Source organism: Ochotona curzoniae, unplaced genomic scaffold (assembly GCF_017591425.1).
Source record: "Ochotona curzoniae isolate NIBS_2020 unplaced genomic scaffold, NIBS_Ocur_1.0 contig_4792, whole genome shotgun sequence".
Classification (NCBI taxonomy): domain Eukaryota; kingdom Metazoa; phylum Chordata; class Mammalia; order Lagomorpha; family Ochotonidae; genus Ochotona; species Ochotona curzoniae.
Window position 1 is genome coordinate 12,250,105 of NW_024466389.1, and position 24,454 is coordinate 12,274,558.

The window sequence follows — 24,454 nt, forward strand, 5'->3', positions numbered from 1 at the left end:
CTGTGACACATCAAACCACACCAAAACTTGGCGACTTCAGCCAGCAAGCCTTTATTTAGCTCACAGTTCGGTACACTGGCCGTTCGCAGGCTGGGCTCAGCAGGGCGGTTGTTCTGGTGCCAGCTGGGTTCCTGCACGTGTCTGTGGCTCGCTGTGGGCTGGCTCTGCTGTTCTCCGTTGAGTTTCCTCACATGTGTGATGATGCAGTTGTAGCTTGGTTCTTCACGTAGACATTTGTGGTCCCTCTCCCTCCCCTGGAGAAGATTCTTATCATCCCCCATCCCCAGGCCTCAGGTGTGGCATCACAAAGCCAATCCCAGGATGCGGCAGTGTGAACTGCAGGGACCGGAGCCTCTTGGTGGCGATGTGAAAAGTCCTCCCTGAACGGTGATGCCGGAACAGCTGCCAACATCTGGGAGGATGAGCCTTAGCACCGGACCTTACGCCTGCCACACTGTGGCCGGCTAGGGAAGGCCTGCTTGAAGGTTTTCTCGTAGGTGGGCAGGCTCTCTTTGAAGCAGTACACGGAACGCTTGTCACATTCGCAGGCCTTCAGCCCACAGAGGCAGCTGGCACCAGGACCAAGGGCGCAGCTACCTGCAGAGACACACAGGGTCACTGGGGCTCCCAGCCCACTCCCGGGCTTTGGTTGTAAGGCTGCGGAGTCGGGGCAGCAAGGAGCTTACTCCAGAGGGTAGGGCAAAGGTTAAGGGCACAAAAGAAAGTCCTTTGACTGGACCCCCAAGCCTCTCCCCAACCGATCACACCTGCTCCCCACACAGGTGCTGCTGGAATAAGGGAAAGCAGAGGAGGGCTGCATGGAGGGGGCTCCTGAGATGCTGCATGTCCATCGTGGACCTGGCACGGTACCAGGAGCTGACCTGGTAGTTCTACCTGCTGCTTAACCGCTTGCTTGGGTGCCTCAGGCACCTCTGATCTGAGCTGTTCAAAGGGAAATTCTTCATATTAAACAAGCCCCTCACCCACCCACGGCTCTGCTTCCCACGATTTCTGCCAAGCACAGTTCACTGTGATTTGAAAATAGTAATGCTGTTCCTGACTCCTTCAGGAGAGAGAAAAGCCACGCCCACACAGCTTCACAGTACATCACTCCTGGCTACAATGTTGCTGTTCGGCTACAGGTCTTTGCTCCTCTCCTCCGGTGCCTAAGGTGCACTTGAGCCTTTGTCAGAGAGCTGCAGAGGAAAAAGAGGGGGCTACAGGGGTCTTCAGGAGGTCCCTGTGGGTGCCGTGTGGAAATCCTTGCATTCTTACTTCGTGCCTCCTTTCCGCAAGCTGCTCGAAGGTCCCTGTGGTTCTATCTGCTGTCTGAGGCAGCCACTGGGGAGTCTGGAAGGTGTCCCCTGTGAGAAGGAGTGTTCCATCCACTCTCAGGAAACGGCCACCAGGTCCAGCAGGAGCTACAAAGCCAGGAGCCTCTCACTCCCCCAGGGAGCCCCTGGGCTGTCTCTGCCTTCTGCCCTCCCCTGGTCACTCCCTCAGCTCTTATGCCAATCCCTGTCTCACCAACCCTCCCTGCCTCGTGCAAGAATACAAGCAGGGAGTGTCTGCGAACTTGGCGAACGTAGTGGGCTGGTTACAGCTACTCTCATCATTTTCCACAACTCAGGATCCCCCAACCCTCCTGCAGGTCCAGGGAGCCCACTTGTCACAATGTTGCCTTCCTCAGTTGGCCCCCCACTCCACAGTCCTCACGGGTCACACACCCTGCTCCATCTTGTCCCAGAGCTTTTGCATATACCACTTTTGGTCTCCAGGACCAAAAAGTTATAGGCCCTTCTCCCACACCCCCGTGTTCATGTCCCACACCCCTGTGTTCATGTGGGCTGCAGTTTATACTGTCTCTGCTTCTCTTCTTTGTTGGCTTGCCTGGGTCAGCTTCTCCCCAATGGAATGTGAACTCCGCGAGGCTGGGACCTTGTCTCAGGTTCACCACAGTCTGCCTAGGATCCAATACAGGTGGTGGGACACAGCATTGGATCAAGGAAGGACCCTTTACCAACTGTGCAATCAACCAGCCACCCGTTGACTCACCACTAGATGGGGACCTACTGTGTAGTGGCTGGAGCAATAGTGCTGCATGGTTGCCTGTGTGTGTGTGTCCATGTTTCTGTGTGTGTGCATGCGTGTGTGTGCATATACATGTCTGTGTACATGGGCATGCATGTGCCTGGAGGAGGAGAGCTGTGTAAAGGCTAGCTTTCCCTTCCTAGGTAATCCCACCCCAATTCTACTCTCCTCAGAAATCAGGAATGAGAAGGGAGGCCACCCCGCAACTTGGGCTTGTGACCTTGGATGAGGCAACACCCAAAACTGCTCATTTGTGAAAGGAACAAGACTGGCATGGCTTCCTAGAGCAGTGAGGGCAGTGGCTGCTGTTGACAGAGGGAGTGGCTTGGTTGTACCAGCCCCTAGGTGGCATTCCACAGATGCCCACTGCTGATCTGGGGACAGCAGGTGGCTGGTTGGGTAATCTTGAAACAGGCAGCATCCGCCTGGTTGGACCCAGTGCCTGCTCACTTGCCTCTCTGCCTCTGGAAGTCCTTGTTCTCACGGAAGCTGTCCTCCCACACCTGCTGGCCATGTGGCTTCTCCAGCGAGGCCCACGCCACCCCATGTCTTGCCGCCCCCGGCCACTCTTCTAAGGGAATGTTCCCACCTCTGGCTTCCCCTGCCTGCTACGTCTACTGCTCCAGGCAGCCAGTCACCTGTGTCCCCACATCCTTGTCCTCACCACCCTGTCCTCAGACCCTGACTCCTGGGGAAAGCCCCAGAGCTCCCATGACATCCCTAGGTGTTTTTCTAGTACAGCTGCCACAGGCGAAGCCCCCTCCACTTTGGAGGGAGAGGGAGGGCAAGGGCTGCACGAGGTTCCACCTCTTCCCAAACAGCTCAGACACCCGAATGCAAGGCTGCTCTTGCCTGCCCACGGTTGCCTTCTCTCCCACCCCTTCTCATCCTTCCCCCCTCTGCTCCACTCTTCTCGGCCATCCCCCATTCTTCCGGCTCAGTTCTCTGCACCTCCTCCCCCTGTTCTTGTCCTTCCATAGCTCCCTGTCCTGTCTGATGACACAGCACCCCTCGGTGCTTCCTCGGTCAGCGTGCCCAGCCCGATCTCCTGGAGCTGACCTGGGGCAGCGTCCTGCTTCCTGCATGTCACACCATCTGTGTGACCAGAGATGGAGGTGGCATCAGGCCAAGAAATGCCCTCTTCGGAATCCAAGTCCAGCACCAGACCCTACCTCCCCCTGGGTATGAACGGAGAAATTGAGGCAGGAAGAAAAGGACGAGTGTCCTCAGAATCTTCTTATTCATCCTACACAAGTAAGACAAGTCAGCAAGTTCTGCCCGTGGCCAGCCCAGACCCTGCCAGGCTTCTGGAAGCAGCAGAAGAGGCTCCAAGTGCTTGGAACCCTGCCACCCACATGCAAGACCAGAATGCAGTTCCAGGGCTCTTGGTCCAGCCTTGGCTGGTGTACCCACTTATGGGATGAATCAAAGGATGGAAGATCTCTCTCTTCTCTCTCTCTCTCTCTGTCTCCATTTTCCTCCCTACTTCCCTTTCAAATAAATATGTCTTCTCAAAAAAAAAAAAACAAAACAAAACAAAACCTCACAAACATGATGGGGGGGCAAATGCTATGGGAGAAAAGAGCAGGTTATTTGCGAGTGGCTGGGGGGGCGGGGCACCAGAAATGTCTTTGCAATCCCAAACTCCAATGATTATCACTGTCACTTCTTTGGTGGCGGGAAGCGTCTGAGGCCTGGAGAGGACCCTGTCTCTGCCTCCCACACTTGCTCTTCCCCCCGGACTCATGGACGCCTGTGTGGGTGGACAGGTGTCACTGCCCTTGCCAATGCCAGGTACTTCCAGAAACCCACTCAGGCGGGGAAGCTCCTCCCAGGTGGTAGACATCTCCACTGGGCACACAAGTCCCTGGGCATGGGTCACAGACCTTTCTCTGCCCCGGTGTCTCCATGGCATTTGGAGATGTGAGTGGACCACGCTGTTCTCCTCTTTTCCCTCCTCTGCTCACCTAGCACATCCCCAGAGCAGCACTGGTTGCCAGGCAACCTGGGACCAGACTTGAGAATTTGGGGAGGCTGGGGAGGCAGTTAACCCTTGCAGGGGCAGCTCTTTGAACCGAGGCATAATGAGCTCCTCCAAGAATGCTTGGAGCAATTAGAAAATTTCAGTACTCGCCCACAGAAGGGGAAAGAGAACTCAGGCCAAGAAAAAGAGTGCCCACCTCTGAAAGGGCAAGCACTGGACAGTGCTACTCAAGTCCATCCTTCCAGAAACTTCCTGGGCAGCAGGTGATGAACTCTATAGAGGCACTGCTAGAAGGGGAGCTGGGGAGAAGCTAGGGCCAGACCCAGCGCTGCCTGCCTCTTCACATGAATGGAAAAATCTAGACCATTCTATGGGACCAAACCCCATCTGCTTCTCTTTGCTTTCTCTGGGACACGGCAGGGCACTGTGGCCAGTGGGTTGTAGACCTCGGGACCCTCCAAGCAAGCTCATGCCTATCACTCTACAGGGCAGAGTGAGCTGGGTCGAAATCTTCGCTCTTCCCTCCCCAACTGTGTGACCCCGGCCAAATCACTTAACCTCCCTAAGCTCAGGTGGCCCCTCGGAGATTTGTCCTAGGCTTCAAGGGTCACTTATAAAGCATCCCTCAGAGGATGTGCATGAACCACAGCAGTTGTTATGGGACCATTCCATGGATGAGAACACTGAGGGCCATCAGGGTGTGCTCAAGCACGTGTCTTAGTTCTCCCTCTTTCTTGGCTCAAACTCTCCTCTCCCTGAGCCTCAGTCTGCCCTTTGCTGCAGGGGCTGGTATGGAGTGTCTCTCAGGGTGCATCCAGCTCTGGGATTTCCACAAGACCATGCACTTCGGGCTGTGCCCACACCTGGGCAGGTGAATGGGTGCACTTCAGGTCTCAGCACCTGTCAGCAGCACACCTGGGACCAAATCCCTCTCAGCCCTGTGCTGGGGGCTCGGGAGGAGGGCCTGGGACTGGCAGAGGGCAGCCTGCTCCTCACCAGCTGGCCTTGCTGATGAGGGTATGCTGGGGTGCCTCCTCCTGTGCCCACTCCTGAGCACAGTTCAGCACTGCAGAGGCTGAACCAAGGCTTGGGGAGCCTGTGGGGAAAGCAGCACCCAGGCCATGAGCCCTGCAGCTCAGCTCCCAGCCCTCACCTGGACCTTCCGTCACCACCTGACCTGTGCTAACCGACGTTCCCCGTGCCACCTTCAGGAGCTCCACCCTCCACCTCTCCTGGCCCCTAGGTCCAGGGTGCAGGATTGAGCAGGTAAGGCCCCCTACATCCACTTCTCACCATACTATTTGGCGGGGGAGGGAGGGAAGAGTTGCCCGGCAGCACCCTTCATTCCTTGTGCTGCCTTTTCAACCATGTTAAACTAACACTTGACATGCCAGATGTTAGGTCAGTGTAAGGCAGGGCAAGAAGTAAACCACATACAGATCAGGCCAAGAGGCAGCTTGAATAACAGAGCTGGTGGTCCTTCTGTATGCTCCCAGGCACACCCCACCCTGCCTTCCCATGTAGAGCAGAGAGGGTGGGGGGCAGCAGAACTCGGCCTCAGGTCTGTTCTCAGGGTGAGCTGTTTCCAGTCCTGTTCCTTCTCTCCTGTTCTCCCACCAGTTTCCCAGCCATGCCTTGAGCTCTCACAGTGTAAAGGGGCTTGCCTACCTGCCAACCACTGGCTTAGGAACAAGAGCAGCTCAGGTTGAGCTGAAGCCAGCCTTGCCACGGGTGCTGGGATAGGGGGGTGTGGAAGTGGGAGGAGGTTGAGCCCGGCTACCATGTTCCAACCTCTGGGTCTTGGTGTGGGCTCTGCTGGAGCCCTGAGTGTGGGCGCTGGGGAGGTCCTAGCATCTGAGAATGGAACGTATGGTGGAGGAGAGCCTCCCAGGATGCCCTGGCAGGTGAGTGTCAGTTGGAGCAGCCCAATGCCCAGGCACACGTATGGCTGTGAACTGGCACACATAGGATGCAGGTGCCCTATGCCACCCACAAGGCCAAGCAGGACATGGACCACACAACAATACAGGGCATCCATGAGACAAAGGGGACTCGCTTCAGGTTGCTGCCAGCCCCTTTGGGGTGCTTCCTTTGCACTCACAGGCACAGGCTGGCACCTGCACAGCGTCAGCCAGTGCCTGGACCACTCCCTGCAGAGAACAGAGGGGAGGGCTGCTCACCTGGCTCCTGCCCTCCTCCTCAAACGGCCTCAGGAGCACGTGAGCACCCTGCCCTTCCTCCTTCTACTTACTTTTGTGTCCCCCACAATGCCGATCAGGGCGCTTGGCAGGCAGTCGCCCTTAGCAAATATTTGTTCAACTGAAAGACAGTTGCGTTGCCTGTTAACATGCGGCAGAAATCAGGAAAAACATCCTCCACAGCCACAGTTGCCAAGGGAGGCTGCATACCTGTGTCTGTGCCAACCAGCAAGTCCTCACTGGGCACATGCTGTGCCATACTGGGTGAAGAGCTTCTGGAGGCTGGGGGCTACAGCTGTGGGCTGAAGACGACAGGGAGGGACCAGACAAGGGCTTCCCAAGAGGCACTGATCCTTGAAATCACTCCCCCCCCCCTCCCGTGACTCAAAACACATGGGAGGAAAAGACAGCCAGGAAGTGGACGCCAAGAAACAAGCCGGGTTCAGAGATGCTTCTCCAGGGAGAGCCACTCACAGATTACCGTGCCGTTGACCACGTGGAAATGGTAGCTGTTCAGCACAGGCTGGCAGCCCAGCTCCTTGAGTTTCTCGTAGCAGCAGTCATGTGCCAGACAGCACCTGGGGGCCAGATGGGAGGGAAGTGAGGTGCTTGACCTGCGGGGAACACCCCTGGCCCCTGGCAGAGAAGATGTTGAAGGTGGGGAGGAGAATGGCTGACGTCCCTCCATTTCCATTGGGCAGTGGGTGTTGGGAGCCCCCAAAGACACAAAAGCCAGCAGGTGCTCAAGTCCCTTACATGAAAGGGTGTAAAATTTGCATAACACGGTCACTCACCCTCCGTGTACACTCATCTCCAGGTGACTAAACATCCATCATAGGAGGGAACTTCAAAAAGTGTTGGGACAATGGCAGGTTTATTTAAGTGCAAACACTTTGAAGACCATACACAGTCTTTTCATAACACACACTTTACACTGACTCTTTGAAAGCCTCTTGGATGCATAGATTTCAAAAAAAAATTTTTTTCCAGTGAAAGCACCTTATTTCTTAATTGCATTTTCCCAGGAACCTCTCACATTAGTCTTGAAGGATGCGGATACTTTGGAAATGGTTGTTGCCTTGTTTAGGGAGTGGCGGCAAGAAAAATGCCATCACAGTACACATGCAACCCTTTAAATATATATATATATATTTAATCCACTGAACACCGGTCAGCAATGCGGATGGCTGGGTTGGGTTCTAAGACCCAAAATACCAAGGAAAATATTGCCGTCTCCTCTCCCCCTCCTTCTCTCTCTTCCCCACTCCCAGATGGGTTGTTTGTTAGTGATCGTCCTTGAGCAACCAGACTGTATTTCTCATCTGCCTTTGGACTTGGGCAGAGGAGGCACCGAAGAGGCCCGTGTTTGTTCTGCTCCCGACTTTGTCGCTCCGAAGCTGGGAGGCTTCCCTGACTCTCGATCTTGGCTCCTCACTGTCCTCGCCTGTAGAATGACAGGGCTGAATGCCATGCCCCTTCACCGTGGCAATGAGGCTAGAGCCGTGTGCAAACCTCCCGGCCCAGTACTGGACAACCACTGGGCCAACTGTAAGCAGCAGGATCCCTTCCAGATCCTTGGGAACTTCGAGCTGGAGCATTCTGAGACCCCAAGAGACCCAAGCATCAGAAAGCTTCCAGGCCTTGCTGCAGGGAATATTTATCCATGCTGGGCTGACCAAAGTCAGCAGCATTTCTCTTTTTTACTTGTTCATAGCTAACAACACACACACTAACTAGCCTGCTTTCTCCCTCCCCAGACCACAACAGCCTCCTCTCTTCCCGGGGAACTCACACACCCCCAGCTCTATCCTTAGGAGGAGGTCTGGAAGGTAGGTTTGTGCCACGTGACCGTGCCCAGATGGACAACTTTTCCAAACTGGGCCACTCTTGGACGCTGTGTCCCTGAATATGGAATTAGGGCTGGGAACCAGCCAGGCAGTCCTGCTGCACCTGCAGCGTTCAAAGCTGGGGAGCTGAGAGAAGAGCCCTTGTGCGGTGAAAGCAAAGGCTTCCAGAGCTCCAGACAGGACTGAGCACACAGCCCAGTGCAACATGAGCCCATGCATATGTGTAGTTAGAATCTCAAGGTGGTGCAGCCGAGCAGTAAACCAGGTATGCACGGGCCCTGGGCGACAGCACAGCCATACATTCAAGAAGCTGGTCCTCAGGGTGAGGACATCTGCTTGGCAGGGGCCGGCATGCCCTGTTAGAGAGCCTGGGTTCAAATCCTGATTCTGCTCCGGACCCAGCTTCCTGCGAATGGCACCCTGAGGTCCCTGTATTAGGGTTCCTGCCACCACACATGGCAGACTCAGGAGATGCAGGCTCCTGGGTTCAACCTGGCCTGGCCCTGGCTATGCAGGCATCTGGGGAATGAGCAAGCAGATAGAAGATCTCTCTCTCTCTCTCTCTCTCTCTCTCTCTCTCTCTGAAACAAATTAAAGAGGCTGCTGGCTTCCCTGGGTGCCTCGGGACCCCACTCCCCACCCCACCCTCCCAAGTCCTACTCAGTCTTTTCTTAGCGGGCTTGCATCGGCTTCTGTTACAGCCATGCACAGGTGCTGACTCCCCCGACTGGTCTCCGCAAGGACTTTAACACAAATCAAATGCCGGGCGGCCTCCATACGCACCTGTCGGTGTCATCCACAGGGATCCCTTTGCCCCCCAGCCCGCAGTAGCAGCCATAGCCATAATAGGAGAAGAAGGCACTCCGGCCCGTGATGTGTTTGACCATCCTTTGAAACTGCCAGAAGCTGCTGAGAGTGGGCGCTGCCCCTGCCAAAGAGCAAACAAGCAGGAGGAGAGAGAGGGGTAGTCAGCACGGGGCTACCAAGACCCCTGTCTGGGGTGCTCTGCAGCCCCCAAAACATAGTGCAAGGCCACAGCTCAGATCCTCAGCCCGACCTGGGGAAGGGAGGAAGCTGGTCAGATTTGCCCCCATGCTACCCAGGGACCCTCCTGGCCAGCTCAGCAAGAACATTCAGTTTTCATGTTACTTAGGATCCTGCTTTAGCCATGCAGAAAATCCCTGCGATGGAAAGGCCCCCTGAGGTCTGCTACAAGATAAACAGGACAAGTTCAAAGTCAGAAACGCCAGTCCCCACAGGCATCAGCCAGCATTTACCACCTTATAGGAAAAGCAAAATATTCCAGGCAGGAAGGACACCCTCCAATTCTGCTGCTTTTTTTTTTTTAATGGCCAAATGTACCTGAACCCAGCAATTACTCCTAGAAAATGTTTACAAAAGGGGGCACAAATACAAACAGATGGGGGTGTTTGCTACGGGATAACTTGTGATACCAGAAAATTGGCAACCACCCACAGGCCCACTGGCGCGAGATAATAACAAAATTATGTGTCTTGATAATGCACTACTTTTAAGAGCAATATCACTAGACAATGGGCCTGAGGAGGTAGACAGACACAGGCAAAGCTGCTCCATATACCTCGATGCTGATTTTCTTATGTGAGCCTTTCTATTAGCAGGTCTTGAATGTGGGTGAACAGCAAGGCTTAGAAGGACCAGTACCAGGTGCTCAGGAATGGTGACCCCTGGGTTTAGGTTCACATGCTGACTGCTCCCTGCTTGTGGCCTAGGAGGGCGGCAGTGGATGGCTCAAGTCCTTGGGCCCCTTGTATCCACTTGGGAGACTCGGCAGAAGCTCCTGGCTCCTGACTTCAGATCAGCTCAGCTCTGGCCATTGTGGCCATTTGGAGAGTGGACCAGCAGATGGAAGATCTCTCTCTCTCTCTCTCTCTCCCTTCCTCTTTCGCTCAAAAAACAAATCTGAAAAAAATAAATCTGAAAAAGACCTGAGGTTGCGGCAGGACAGGAAGGGACTCTGCCTTGTCGCTGTGCTCGTTTGTAGGCTCTTTTGAACTGTAAGCACTCATTCGTTTGCTTGGCAACAAAAACACGAACTTGGCAAAGAAAGAGCATTTTCAGGAATCTTCTCTGGCATCTTCCTGTCTTCTGAGCTGAAGGGTGGCCCTGGCTGCAGACACCAACCCTAGGAGAAGTGGAGCCATGTGCAGGTGCTGACCCCTGGGATTGTAAACACGGTTCTGCCTGCATCTGCTTACCTCCCACACCATGAACGTGAAAGTCATGACTTGCCACCACGGACTGGCGCAGCGGGGACAGTGGGAAGGAAAGTCTGGCATTCACACTTTAAAGGCACAAGCATCGCAACATCCCAAGAGCAAGGGGGGCTGGGAGGTGTATAGGTTCTCTAGGGTCAAGGGCAGCAGTCCTGTAGTCCCTGGCCTCGTCCTCGGTGAAGGTCAGGACCTCTGACGGCAGCACGCAGCTGACCCATCTCCGCAGAAGCATTTGGCCACACTTGCAGTTCTCTTCCGAGTGACTCTGAACATTCCCCCTCACCTGATGCCACCACCCCCACGGTACAGACAGGAGGATAGCATCCAACTTATCTCGTAGCTGGGATGCGACTTACAGCAGGACACGAAGACAGCGAGAACAGCAATGACCTTCATTCCCGAGGAGACCAGGGGAGCTGAAAGGTCCTGCCTTGGTCTACGCACGAGCAGGCTCCCAGCTGCACTCCTATTGGGGAAAAGAAAGGGACTACAATGAGGCCAGTCCGTTTGGATGCAAAAGCCCAGCTGCTGGGACCTCAGCACAAGACCTAATCATCATTGACAACCATCATTGACCTGACAATAAAACACTTTCTGGTATTAGACCAAATATATCATTTGAAAATTCTAAGTGTTTTTTTTTTTGGTGGGGTGGTTCTCTAATTTTTATTCCTTCTCGGACAGTTCTATCTCTTTGTTGGTTTTCTTCAGCAGAGTCAACATCCTATCTATTCCCAAGCAAACACACACTTATTCTGGGGCGTGCATTGTGACACATCAGGTTAAGCTACCACCTGTGATGCGAGCACACTAGACCAAAATACAGTTCAAGTCCTGGCTGCTCCACCCCAGGAAAGCAGCAGAGGATGGCCCAAGTACTTGGGCTCCTGTCATCTACATGAGAGACCCTGATGGAGTTCCAGGTACCTGGCTTCAGCTGGCACAGCCCCAGCTATTACAACCATTTGGGAAGTGAACCAGCAGATGGAAGATTCTCTCTCTCTGTCACTCTACAACACAAATAAACAAAATAATTTTTTTAAGCCAAGTCAACTGTGCATATAAAACCCAGTCCAGGAGAGTCCAGGGCAGAGATTTCCTTCCTACCATGCATATCAACTCAGCCCCTGTACATGAGGTTAAAAACACGTGTCAGTAAGACCACGCCTGCAGCAAGACACTCTGAGGGCTTCCTGGGCAATTCCCATGGCAACTCAAGTCTCTGGTTACATTAAAGACAGGGAAAGTGAAGCCAGAGACGTTGAATAAATCCCTCCCAGCCTTACACTTGCAATTTTTGGGGGACACACATCTCTCAGGCAGACAGGTGATGCAACATCTCAGAAAGGCAACAAGTGGGGCTGGGTGCAAGTCTGAGAGTGAAACCCACAGACACTTATCAAGTGCCAGCCATGGTGGCTCATCCATGCTGAGCCAACTTAGAGGCAGTGGGCATCTGGACCAGAGGTAGACCCTGGCCCTGGGAGACAGAGTCGTCCTTAACGTCAGCTCAGGAAGACTGACCACAGCGTCTCCAGGCACCCAACACATGCTCCCTGCAGCAGGGAACTGTGTGAGCCTAGGGTACAGCCTTTCCTTTGGAGGGCACCTGGCTGAGAGGGTACTGTCTCCCAACTCCTTCCAGTCAGTGCCCAAGAGCCACCTGGGCCCCAGAGGTCCCCGGAGGATGGGCTGAGGCCTCAGCAACTAGCCTTGGGTCAGCTTCTCCCTCAAGCACAGCTTCTCTTCAGGATTCCAGTTCCTCTCTCAGAGCCACCTTTCCTCTGTGCCAGCTCTTCTTCTCCATGTCAGCTTCTCCTATTGTGTCTTGGCATCTCTCTCATTTCAGTTACTCTGGTGCCAGCTTCTCTGTGTCAGACTGCATGTCAGCTCTCCATTCGTTACTTGTGTGTTTGTGTCACCGTGTCTCCATGTCTCCATTCCAGCTGCTCTCTCCATGTCAGTGTCACTGTATCAGCTTCTCCCACCGTGTGTCAGCTCCTCCCTCTCCTCAGTCTTGCTGGATTCACTTCCAACAGCTACACCCCTGGGAGCTCCCCCAGCCAGACAAACCTCTGACTGCAAGTCTGTTCCCAGGGGGGCTCCACATGCGGGGCCCCACACCTCTGAGCCCAGAGGCTGCAGTGTGAGCTGCTGAGAAGGCAGAAGCTTCCAGAAGGAGGTGGTGGGAGCAGTCCCTGACTGCCCTCACATTTTGTGTGGACTCCTCACCACGTGAGGATGAGGAAACAAAGGTCCGAGTGAAGCGGAATTGCAAAGTCCACACACCAGCACCCAGGTCCACACACCAGCACCCAGGTCCCCACACCAGCACCCAGGTCCCCAGCGCCCACACCACAACCCTTCCCACCTCTGGCTGTAGCAGCGTTCTGATCACACAAGGGCAGCCTCAGGGAGCCCCGGCCCCATCTTCACAGTCTTGATTTAGGGAAGACGGACATGGCTCTCTCCTTATGAGCCTTTGCTCGGGACTTGTAAAGCAAGAGCACAAGGCCAGAGCGCCTGAGAGTTGGGAGGCAATGGGAGTGTGAAAGGATGCGAGGGGTGGCCTCCCAGGGCACGAGGTGGTCAGGAGCCCCGATCCCTTTTCAGTCAGTGATGGAAGATACGCTGGCTTTGAAGACGAAGCGAGCCAGCCGACTCCCTAAGGACAGAGGTCACGTCCACTCTGTGCCTCTCTTCATGCCCAGGCCCTGCTGGGGACAGCACCTGGCACACAGTGGTGGCGAAAGGCAACCTACAGGCCACTTCACCTTCTGACCTTTCACACAGTTGATGGGGAAACAGAATTACAAAATAAGTTCATCTCAGAGTTTGAGGTCCATGCCTACAAAACTCAGCACTACAAAAAAAGTTGGACATGTATTAAAAAAAAAAACAGTGCACCTCTATAAACTCCCCTTTTCATTCTGTTCTTGTCACGAGTCTGTTAAAAGATGTGTTTACTTCTTGATTTGCTCGAAAGGCACAGTAACAAATAGCGGGAGAGACAGAGAAAAAGAGATCTTCCATCCTCTGATTGACTCTCCAAATGTCCATAGCAGCCAGGCTGGGCTGGGCCAAGCTGAAGGCAGTAGCTGGGCACTCCAGCCTGGTCTCCTGTGTGAGTGGCAGGAAACCCAAGTACTTGAACCATCGCCTGTTGCCTGTCCAGGAAGCTGGATCAGAAGCAGAGCATCTGGGACCGGCACTCTGATACGGAATGCAGGCATCACAAGTGGGGCTGGGGGCTTAACCCCCTGCACCTGCCCCTTGCCACGCACTTCCTGGAACACCCACACATGAATCATACACAAAAGAGTATTATAGGTCCGAAACACGGCCCCAAAGGCAAGGCTCGGGACAGTGGAGAAGCACCACAGATTCCCCAGCTCTGTAGATACTAGTCTAACGAGTGTCTCCATCTCAGCTTCTCAGCCTCAGCTGGTGACGAGGAATGGAGCTAGAGCAGTTCTCTCACCATTCAGGCCACAGAGGAATGATTTAAGGACAAGGGGCAGCAAAGCTTGGGAATCTGAGGCCATTGAGCATAGGGGCAGGCAGTTCTAACCACACCTGCAATACTATTACCTGGATTGGAATTACTGAGCGGCCAAGACAAGGCTGCATTGTGCAAGGTACGGGCAGTTAACTCAGGGTTCTACATCAAAGAGGAGAGTTGCAGCTGGTTGGCTACTTCCAGACAGAGCTGGGGTGGAGACCTGACCATGGCTCCCAAGGAATGCGGGCAAGAGTCCACCAGCTCCTGAGGATGAAACAGCAGCACTCACAGCCAATCACAGCGCTCAACGGGCTCTGCTTGAAAGAGTGCAAAAGGGGCTGGCATTGCACCACAGCAGCTGAAGCTGCTGCTTGCTATGCTGCCAGGCTGTTTCAGAACACTAGATCGAGTCTCAGCTTCCTGCTAACATACCTGGGAAGGCTGCAAAGGATGACCCAAGACCTTGGGTTCCTGATACCCACACAGCAGAGGACCCCATGCAGTTCCTGCCTCCCAGCTTTAGTCCAGTCCAACACCCCCATGACAACGGCAGCCATTTGGAGAATAAGCCAGTATTGGGAAGATTCATATTCTTTCTCTCTCCTCCTTCGAAATAAATGTTCAGACAAACTGGAAAGCAGGCAATACATTTTCAGACTTTTCCAACCATTTAAAAATCACAATAATTCTAGGGGTAAGTTTCCTTCTCCAGAAACTTTCTCCCCACAGTGCCCCCAGGAAGCTGGCTGAGCTGTAGACTTGACTACTCTCTTGGCCCCCATCAGATTTTTCACCATGTTCATTTCTAGTGTCAGGGTCTTCCATGACATCAACGATGTCAGATGGGATCAAGGACCGACACGGCAGGACACCAGAAGCCACTGATCCAAAGGCTCTCTGGAAACACGCTGCTAAGAGACAGGTGCACCTGCTTCTGCCAGCGATGCGGGAGTCTGGAGATCACTTAGAACTCAAGCCAGGTGTCCTTGTGTGGTCACCACCTGGCAGCCCACCAGGACCTCTCAGAAGGAAAGCCAACTGCAGAATCACCATTGCCATCACCACTGACCAAGTGCCTACCATGAAAGCATTAAGTGGGCAAAGCAGGGGTTCCAAGTCAGGCAAGCAACTGCCCTGAGAAGCTAACAACCCATAGAAGGTCAAGTGCACGTGCTATGAGAACAACACAATGACAGCCAACCCTCAGGACACATTTCTGAAGCCCCAAGCACTGTCCCGGCACCTGAAAATGTTTTCTTGCATTTCATACCCCAGTCCTCTCGTTCACATCCCCATTCTATGGGCACAGAAACTGGGACCCAGACAACTTGACTCCATTGCCCAAGGTCCTTGGCTGGCAGGTGGTGGAGCCATGGAGCCAAGGTTCAAGCTCAAGCTCTGGCCCCCAGAAGCCAGACCTGCCATCCTACAACAGCCAAAACTACAGGTGATGGGACACACAGTTGGGGTGGGATCTGAGGCCAGGGTGGGCACTGGACTTGCCAGCTGGATACAGGTTTTAAGACTGCTGTGCTACTCATCAGCTGGAGGGCCCTGTGGCTCAGCTGTTTGCTCAGCAGCCTCCACTGAGAGAGTCATAAACACGGGCAGTGCCCAGTTTCAAGGAGGTGCAGCCCCTTCGCAAGCGCCATCCACCAGACCTCAAGGGACCAGAAAGAGCACAGGAAGTTTGGTGGAGGAGGATGTGAGCTAGAAGGGCATGTGGAGGACATGGTTTTTAGGGATCTGTTTGGATTAAGGCTGAGAACAAGGAGTAGGCATAAGTAAACCCTGGCGCTGGAAAAGCCAGGAGGTCCTCTTGGGGAACAGGTTGCTGAGTAGGCCAAACCCTGAGGACTTTTCTTTAAAGCAAGCAGGGAGATAGAAGCTGCAGAGGGTAGGCACTGTAACACCCCATCCAGCCTCCCTTTCTTTTCTCCACCTTCCCACTCCGGCTGTGCATTCCACAGAGCTGGGAGCAGAAGGTGAGGACTGCTAAACTCAAGCAGACCCTCGCCTAGCCTCCATGTCACTGTGCTGCAGCAAGGCTATGTGTGCGTTCACACACACGCGTACATGTCGAGAAGCCAGGGTGGGTCTCTAAGTGATTGCATAATTCTTAGGTGATATGAAAATAGCTGCCAAGGCATCCACTTTCATCTTTTTCGGGTGGGCGTTGCAGGGCTGCAGAGCAGTGCTTAGATATTTTTGACAGAATCATTAACATCAGCCTCCCGCACCAAGCTGCGAAACCACCAGCTCCGAAAAACTGCCAGCTTCTGCATCTCAAAGGGGCCCGATGTCCAGGGTCGGGCAGCTGAGGGGGCAGCTCCCACAGGAGGCCACCCTAGCGTGACCAGTACTCTTCCAGGAGTCGGGAGCTTCGTTTCCGAGCCCACCCCATCCTTTCCGGCCTTCAAAGAACTTCCTGATTGCCCAACCACTTGGCACGCACTTGTGTTCAGCCTGTGCCTGCTCCTCTAGCCTTGCCTGAAACTGTATTAAAAATTATCTGGCCGGTGGTTCTTTATCAGTACATGGCCCGTCTTCCCAACCCAACGCCTTGCGGGATTGGACGCTCGTGGCAATCTGGTAACCAGGTGTCTGGGGCAGACCAGAGAACAAGCATCTTGGCAACAAGGCTGCATGATAAACACATAGTTATCAAATGTCTAGTGACATTCCCTTCTAATAACACAATGGCTGGATTATTCATCTGCATATTCTGAGAGTTGAGAACACCGCTTGGCACACACATAGTCCTGTGAGGACTTTTGGAGAGTCATCTTATCCCCAAGTGGGAAGAAAGGTTTGATTCATTAGGCTGGGACCTGAGGAGGGTGTGGGAACTGGGCAAATGGAGAGGAGACCAGGGAGTGAGGATCTTTGAGAGGCAGTGGGAGCCAAGGGCTACAGTTCTGTGTGCAGTGGGGGCATGCTGATGCGGGGGTGGCACAGGGCTGGCTCCCAGCACCAAGCAGGGACAGTCAACCTCATGCCCACCCAGAGGGCAGCCCCCTTCCCTGGGGCAGAACGGAGGGTGGGACATCGGCAGGCAGGTTTGTGGGGTTGAAAACAAAAGCCAGGGAAGAGCTGGTGCCGTCCATCTCTTCTCAGCAGTAGGCAGCAAGGTCCTCTTCTGAGACCACCAGATGAGCGAGGCTTCAGACAGGAGGGTGAGGGTTTATATTTAAAACCCTTCTCAGCAGAACAGAGAACAGGGTTGGGGAGGGGAAAATGGGACACATACCAAATCAGGCTAAGACTCAAGCTCGGGCTGCAAACCAGCCCTGTCTACCACACGAGTTTAAGTGACCAGTAAGATCTAAGTGTCCTCTATACCCAAGCTGGGGGTTGCGGAGGGCAGAATTGGGTATGGACAGGATAAGAGGGTAGCAGGAGAAGCAATGGGAGTGTCTTGCAAAGAAAATGGCCGAGGTATATATCCTGGCCTCTCAGTAGACCAGTATGTTGGAAACCTGATACCCAGGAATAGCTAAAGTGCAAAAGGCTGTAGTTAGGGCTTCAGGGGAGGTGTGAGTGCCCCAGAGCACAAGGTCCAGCGTGAGGGGAGGCTTGGGGCTGGAAGGGTTGTTCTAAGGATGAGCAAGGCATTCAAGGAGCCTGCCCTCAACTCATCCTGATGCCATTCAGGCGCTGCAGGTGGCAGGAACCAACCAGTCCCACCACCTCATTCAAAGACCCTGACAGACTTAAGATCTATCCAGCTATCCTCAGATGGGTGTGAGGCCAGCAGGGCTGCATCCCCACCCATTGTTCCCCCATCCCCGTGTCCAGGAGTGGTCCTTTCCCATGGAAACCCACTCTGCCCCCTGGGGTTGGAGACAGAAGCAGGGAAGCCGCAATCAGAACACGTGGACCCCCTGTGGCCTTCCCAGGGGCAGGGCCACTTGTACAAGCCCTCCCAGCCCCGTTGCCCTCACCCCAGCCCCGCAGGCGGTTCCGGTCAGGCCGGAAGCACGTGGCCCCCCACCCCATAGCGGTTGCCTTGGAGACGGGGCTGTTTACCAGCGGGACCCGGCAGGGTGCCGGGGTGCAGGCAGCGGATGGAGCAGAGCAGCGAGGTGAGCAGGCGGCCTCCTCCCGACCCACGGTCTGTGTGGCATGGAAAAGGGCCGTCCCCGCGTTCCTAGGCTCCCCTTCTCCCTACCACCGGGTGGCCTCCCCAGACCCTGCCCCCTAGCAGCAACGCCCCCAGGGACCACTGGACAGCCGCTACGCCCCAGGGTAAAAAAGCAAGCCTGGCCAGAGCTCACCTTTGCCGAGATCGGACACGGTCCGGGCTCTGCAAAAGCCGAGGGAGACCTACGACCCGCTGGGCCATGCCCTCCCCGCTGGGCTGTGCAGACCGGGCCACCGACCCAGGGAGAGAAGAGGGCGTCGCAGAGGCTGAAAGCAGATGGCGCCGCCCCCCGCCCCGTGCTCAGTCACCCGCGTTTGTGCCTGCCCCTCCCCCAGCCATGCCAGTGCTCCTTGGGCTTGACTCCTTGTCTCTCTCTGGCTGCCAGGGGGGCCCGCCCCACGCCCTTCCCGGCCCCCTTGGCTGGGTGGGACACAGAGTGGTCTTGTGTTGGTTTGGCCACATCTGGCAAGGTCCCAAAGTTTTCTCCTGCTCAGTCAACACCCCTGTTGATTCCACTGTTTGTATCTTGCGAGCCCCATTGAGGGGGCCGGTATTGACTGATAAACATCTAAAAGACCAATTCGAATGTACATATCTTGAATATACAGCCGCAGATGGCTCGTGGGTGTCTGTATTTTTCTGCCTTTACCGTAGGGTTTGTGTTGGGTGGAGAGTGGGGTAGGGTGACTGGACCCTGCTGTTGGGCACCTTTGGATAACTGGCTTCAGCTTTTCCCACCAAGTAGGCCTAGTCGGCTGTCGCACCTGCCCTTCTGTCAACATCACATCTCCCAGCGGGCCTCTGGGGGACAGGATTTGTGTTTGAGTAAACAGGCCACTTGCCTGTATGGCTGGCAGCTTGATGATGCCCACGCCCAAATCTTATCAGGTTGCTTTATGCTTGAGCCTGTGCCAGGCCTAGAGGTGGTGCGTAGAGCCGAGCCACGGCAGTGCCAGCTGCTGCAGAAGCTGTCCCGGGCTGAGGGCGGCCGGCAGAGCTGGGGACCCAGGGCGTGAGTATGAAGGCACATTTGGTCCCTCCCCACCCACCCCCTGGTCCATGTGCTGGCTGCTGGGGAAAGTAAGGTGGCAGATGGTCCCTGTGCTGGGAGGAGGCAGGGGGTTAGGCAAGCAGGTTGGATGTAACGGTTTTACCTGCAGGAGACATCAGTCTCTAAATAACTGTGAGTGGGTTCCTGGGAATTAGTCATGATGAAGCTTGTTCTGTGAGCTAGCTCCCAGCCACAGTCTCCTCTGACCAGGGCGGCTCAAACATGACACCCCCCTGAGCATGGATAATTATCCAGGAGCAAGAGGTATGGCAGTGCGTGCACGTCCCCAAGTTTTCCTGTTAAAAATAACCCGGCAGAGGGCTGCGCCAACACATGACGTTGTTAAGGCAAAGGTTTCTAAGTTACCAAACTTACTGACAGTTAAGCCTTCCCAAGGCGGGTGTGGGAGTTGGAGACTAAGCTGTGGCAAATTAATGGCCCTCCCAGGAGCAGGCAGGGTGGGTGCCTAGGGGAGCCGGTTCACACACGCCTGGCTGCGGGGCTTCGGACGGCTTGCACGGCCCTGGCTGCATGGTGCCAGCTTCAGCTGCAGAGCCGAGAGCTGCTTCATAGTGAGAGGCTTTGGAACTGTACCCCAAGATGAGGATGCTGGGGTGTTGGGGGTTACACATCTTCCACAGCTGATCAGAAAATAGATGAAATTAACAAGGAGCTGGGCAGGCTTTTTTTTTTTTTAATGCCAAAGCTTTGCTACAAAGAAGCCTCCTGTACCACCAGCAGCCAGATGGGGTGTGAAATACGAGGGAGAAGTGGGAGAAGAGAGTGGTGAAAGATTCAGGCTGTGAGCAAGATCGAGCAAGCGAGACCTCCAACGTGGGAGAGAGAGACCTGGGGTAGCTTTGTGCAAGATTCGCAGCAGCTGAGCAGGCAGCATGGTGGATGTTGAGGGGTTGTGTGTTTGGTGGTGAGGAAGGGAACGGTCCCTAAAATTAGGCCACAGTGGAACCATGCAGAGAATGATAAGGTTGGAGTATCATTCTGTCCACCCAAAGAGCTGGAGTGACCTGGTTCAGGATCGTGTGATGCAGGGAGCTTGGAGGAGGAGTTTGGGGGCAGGTGGAAATATGGAATTTGAAGGGTAAAAACCCACTTAGGGGTTATTTCTTGCAGTCAGTTTGGGGGCAGAGGATGAAGACCTCAATGTCATAAGACCTGCCACCAGCTGGCCATGTGGTCACCGGGCGGTCATCCTGCCTTCCTGCAGAGCTAGCCCATGTTCTTATTCATCTGCAGGTTGTCTGGGACACAGTGTGACAAGTGCAGAGCCCGTGGGCCTGATCTAGCCCAGCACCTGGCTGTATATGGCTCATGAGCTAAGAATAGCTCTTACTTTTTAAATCTTCAGGGAGGGGGGAAAAAGAGACAAAAGAATGTTTTGTAATACAGTAAAAATTATATGAAATTCAAATCCTGAGTCCCTAAATGAAATCTGATGGAGACAGCTATGTCCCATATATCTCCAAGTGCAGGAGTGGGTAGACAGTAGGGTATGCTCAGCCATGGCCAGCCATGCTCTACCAAGTAGGGGAGTAGGCAAACGGCCAGCCATGCTCAACCACAGCCAGCCACGCTCAGCCACGGCCAGCCATGCTCTGGCACAGTACAGGGAGGCTTTCTTGGCCACTGGACTTGAATCTGAGTGCCTGTTTCTGTCATGTGACCACACCCTGCAGCAGAGCCTTCCTGCCCACACAGGTGGGACACTGGAGGGGGATATCCTCCATCCTGAGATTTGTCCACCTTGCGAGGCTGAGGGGAAGGACAGGAGGAAGAGAAAAGAAAGAAGGGCCAGCTATGGAGCGATATGAAGAGACACCAGAAAGGACCAGAGGATGAGGGAAGACAGATGCCCTGAGCCTGGTTCTTGCACCGTGAATGACGTGCCAGGGCAGGCTGACCCTCGCTCATGGAGGCTCTTGCAAGGTCGACTCTGTGTATGTGCCTCTGCACTCTTGAATGACCCTGAGCCCAGTTTTCCTTGTCACTTCACCAAGTTATTTTCCCTCTTTGGGTTAAAGGCAGCTGCTGGGACAGGGACTCCAAGTCTCTAAGATGCTGTTGGCCACCTGCTAGGGAGGACAGCTCCCCACACCGGGAACCAGCAGATTCCCTGAAGTGCACCAGGCATTGCCTGCCCACTCTTTCCCCTTGCCCTTGCTCTTCACCCTTACCCTCCAGCGCTCTCTCTGTCTGTTTTGCTCTAGCTCAAGGCAGGACAGTCTGGCCCGGGTCTTGAAGTGACTTGCAGATTGGCCACACTCTTGCCCACCTGTGGCTGCAGAACCTGACCTTGCACTGGAGACCACATGGATCCGAAGGCCAGGAGGATTTGCAGGAGAAGTTGGCCAGGGCCTGCTGTGGCTGGGAACGGGGTGTCTTCCTCCTCTGCTCTCGCCTCGTGGAGTAGCAGTCATTGTTGTCCTCCAAGCAGTTACTAATCCCCGATTACACTGGTTTCTCTCCAAGTGTAACCCCCATCTTTCCCTACTGGAAGATGCGTGTGCATTGACTCACTGATACAGTCCAAGTGCCTAAAATAATGAATGAATGAGTGACTTGCAGTTGTTCCCTCGTGCCGGATGCCAGGGATCTAGAGACAGGGCCTTCAGACTGTGGCCCATTGGTGCCAACAGGAGCGACCGGCTTGGGTCCAGGTGTCCCAAGCTGTTTAAACTCCACCTCCTTCTATTTTTCACCCCCCTCCCCACTTCCTTAGGGACCTTGAGAAGTGATGACCAAAGAAGCCCTGGTGAACATAGCAGCGGTCAAGCATAACACTGTTGCCAGCCCAGCAGTACACAGCTTCCTTTGGCAGCCAGGCTCACTCCAAATGCATCTCACTCGGCCCAAGTCCGCCAAGGGACGAACACGGCCAACTTTGCACCGAGCCCAGGCCCCGGAGGTGTGTTCTCGGCGTGTCCCCGCTGCTTCCCCACTTGCTGGTCCCTGTGAATCCTCAAGCAACCAAAAGCCAGTGGCCTGTGCACCCAGGTCTCCAAACCAAGGTGTTCCCGACGGCCTCCCTGAGTGGTGGCAGCAGCAGGGGCCCACGGGGGCCTCTCTCAACAGGTACCCAGTCCTGCCTTCCATCATGAGGAAGAACCTGGTGGCCGAGGCTGTGGACACAGTGGCTGAAAAGGCCAGCTTGCTGCAGCTGGGCAACGTCCCGATCTGTTCCCCAGAGGACACTTACACCGTGAAGATTCAGGAAGATTCCAGAGCCCTGGAGAGGAACTTCATCACCCAAACCAAGACCCAGGCTTCCTGGGGGGCTGGGCACCTGGAGGAACCATCAGACCAAGAACCCAGGCTGCTGCTTGCTGTCAGATCTCCCTCAGGCCGAAGGTTCATCCGCCATTTCCGGCCAACTGATGACCTGCAGACCGTGGTAGCCGTGGCCGAGCAGAAAAACCAGACCACCTATCACCCATGCAGCATCGAGACCATGGAAGTGCCCAAGAGACAATTTTCTGACCTCAGCAAGTCTCTGCAGGAGTGCCATATCCCCCACAAGTCAGTGCTGGGCATCTTACAGGAAGATGTGGATGGCGGGCTCTGATTCCTTAAGTACCCAGCCAAGGCCTCCTGGGCCCACGAGCAAGGTATCTGGCTAAGTCCTGTGGCCTCCCGGGCAGCCTGGGTCTGAGTGCCAGGTGGGTCTCATGCAGCCACAGCCCTCGTCTCTTCTGAGGTTGTGAAGTCTGCAGGTGTGCTGAGCTCCCAGCCAAGCCTCCCCGGCCTCAGTAAGCTTCTCCACATCCCCGGGGTGAGCTGGCAGGGAACCTACCAGGTCCTGCTAGAACAATCCACTATGCTTTCTGGAGCAGCTGCTTGCCTTCTGTCTGGACACCAGTGGGTGCCTTTCTGTATTGAACACAGGATTAAACAGTTCCCCGAGAGGATTCCAGTGTGGTCAATAGCCAAGGTTTAGGAGCTATGTCTCTTGTGGGCATCTGTAAGCAACAAGCTGTTGACCCTGCCTTCACAGGCAGCCCCTCTGCTGGGCTCTGTGGGGCTTCTTGCAGGGCAGGGGTGTTAGCATTAGTGTGAGAGACCCTCAAAGAAACTAATGGGTCTTTCATGTATACAGTTCCCTCCATACATCAGCTTTCCTAAGTTAGTCCTAGCGCTGGCACCAAAGTGGCTTATGCAGGCCAGGGCTCAGCTGGGACCTACTTCTCAGTAGAGACTGTGGAGGTTTGCAGCTTGGATAGCTCTCTGGATGCAGAATGCTGCCCGGACAGGAAAGCCAGCACCACCTGACTCTCCGTGGTGAATTCCTTTTTTTTTTTTTTTTTTGGTAGGTGAACAAGCCCACAGACCTGTGCCAACCTGTGCTCACAGTGCCCTGGACTGCTTTTGACATGGGCATGTTGTTGGCATTGCCTCTGCTTCCCATGTTTAACTCCTCCTCATCAAACATGGAAGACCCTTTGCAGTGATAAAAAACGGTGTCCCTGTGTCTGATTTGGAATCCTCTGGAAGAGGAGAAAGACATCTCACTCATGTGCTGGATGCCGGCGCCCACACGCCTTGCTGATTGACATAACGTGCACCTGTCTGCTTGTGCCAGAGCATCTCCAAAGACCGCTGCAAGGCATTGCCCCTGATTCCGAAGGTGGTGACACGGGCCACCTGCTAGCTTCTCTCATCCTGCAAGTCCGTCAGTCTCCCACAGCCCACTTGGATCCCTTTGTGGCTGCATCACCACTCAGAGTAGGGACCATGCAGGTGTTCTGGGCATCTCCTGCCTCCTCAACCCCACATCCCAGCCATGGTGAAGCCTTGAGTGCTGTCAGGCGCCCCACCCTCTAAGGGCAGGGGAAGGCAGGGGTCTGCTCACACTCACCCCGAGTGCCCCAAAGGCAGCGTCACAGCTGGGCATTCCAAGGCAGGGTCACCTGGTCCTGCCTGCACCTCACGCCACTCACATCTCTCTGAAGCAGGCAGCTTCAGCCTTTTTCTTTTAGATTTCTCAGTGCCATCCTGGTTGGGTAAGCCGCTGTTTGGCTTGACAAGGTCAGCCAGGCTGGCAGTGCCTTGGGCAGGCCCAGGCAGCTGACTCTGGCAGCAGGGGCTGGCGGCTGCAGCCTGGGGCCCTCAAAACAGAATTCTGCCTCCTGCAGCTTGTGCACGTGACGCTGTCCTTAATCTGGAAGGCTTGCAGGGGCTGTGGGTGGGGTGGGGGAGGAGAACTCCCATACAATCCCACCTACTCAGAGGTAAGAATAAAATCCCACCCACTGGAGAGCCGGTAATTTTTCTGCAAAGCTCCCGAGAACTTGAGTAGAAGTAGTGTATGTGGAGGAGCTAGGATCTGCTGCCGTGGGGCTAACGGTTCTTATTTAACTTAGAATTTGA

The 24,454-nt window shown here is 54.7% G+C and overlaps 2 protein-coding genes across 3 annotated transcripts; one reads left to right on the forward strand and one right to left on the reverse strand.

Annotated features, from left to right (window-relative positions):
- Positions 1 to 427: 427 nt before the first annotated feature.
- Positions 428 to 10,780, reverse strand: PLA2G2C (phospholipase A2 group IIC). 2 transcript variants are annotated; one of them, XM_040987715.1, is made up of 4 exons: positions 10,732 to 10,780; positions 8,904 to 9,048; positions 6,748 to 6,851; positions 428 to 597 (listed from the first exon to the last, which is right to left on the reverse strand). In XM_040987715.1, exons 1-4 carry the CDS (start codon positions 10,769 to 10,771, stop codon positions 428 to 430), a joined length of 459 nt encoding a protein of 152 aa, XP_040843649.1. In that variant the 5' UTR covers positions 10,772 to 10,780. The 2 variants fall into 2 exon arrangements, with proteins under 2 accessions (XP_040843649.1, XP_040843648.1); XM_040987714.1 differs by having other exon boundaries at positions 6,748 to 6,887; positions 8,904 to 9,042; positions 10,732 to 10,771.
- Positions 10,781 to 21,824: 11,044 nt separating this feature from the next.
- UBXN10 (UBX domain protein 10) lies at positions 21,825 to 22,652 on the forward strand. The gene has a single exon (XM_040987627.1). It carries the CDS (start codon positions 21,825 to 21,827, stop codon positions 22,650 to 22,652), a length of 828 nt encoding a protein of 275 aa, XP_040843561.1.
- Positions 22,653 to 24,454: the final 1,802 nt, after the last annotated feature.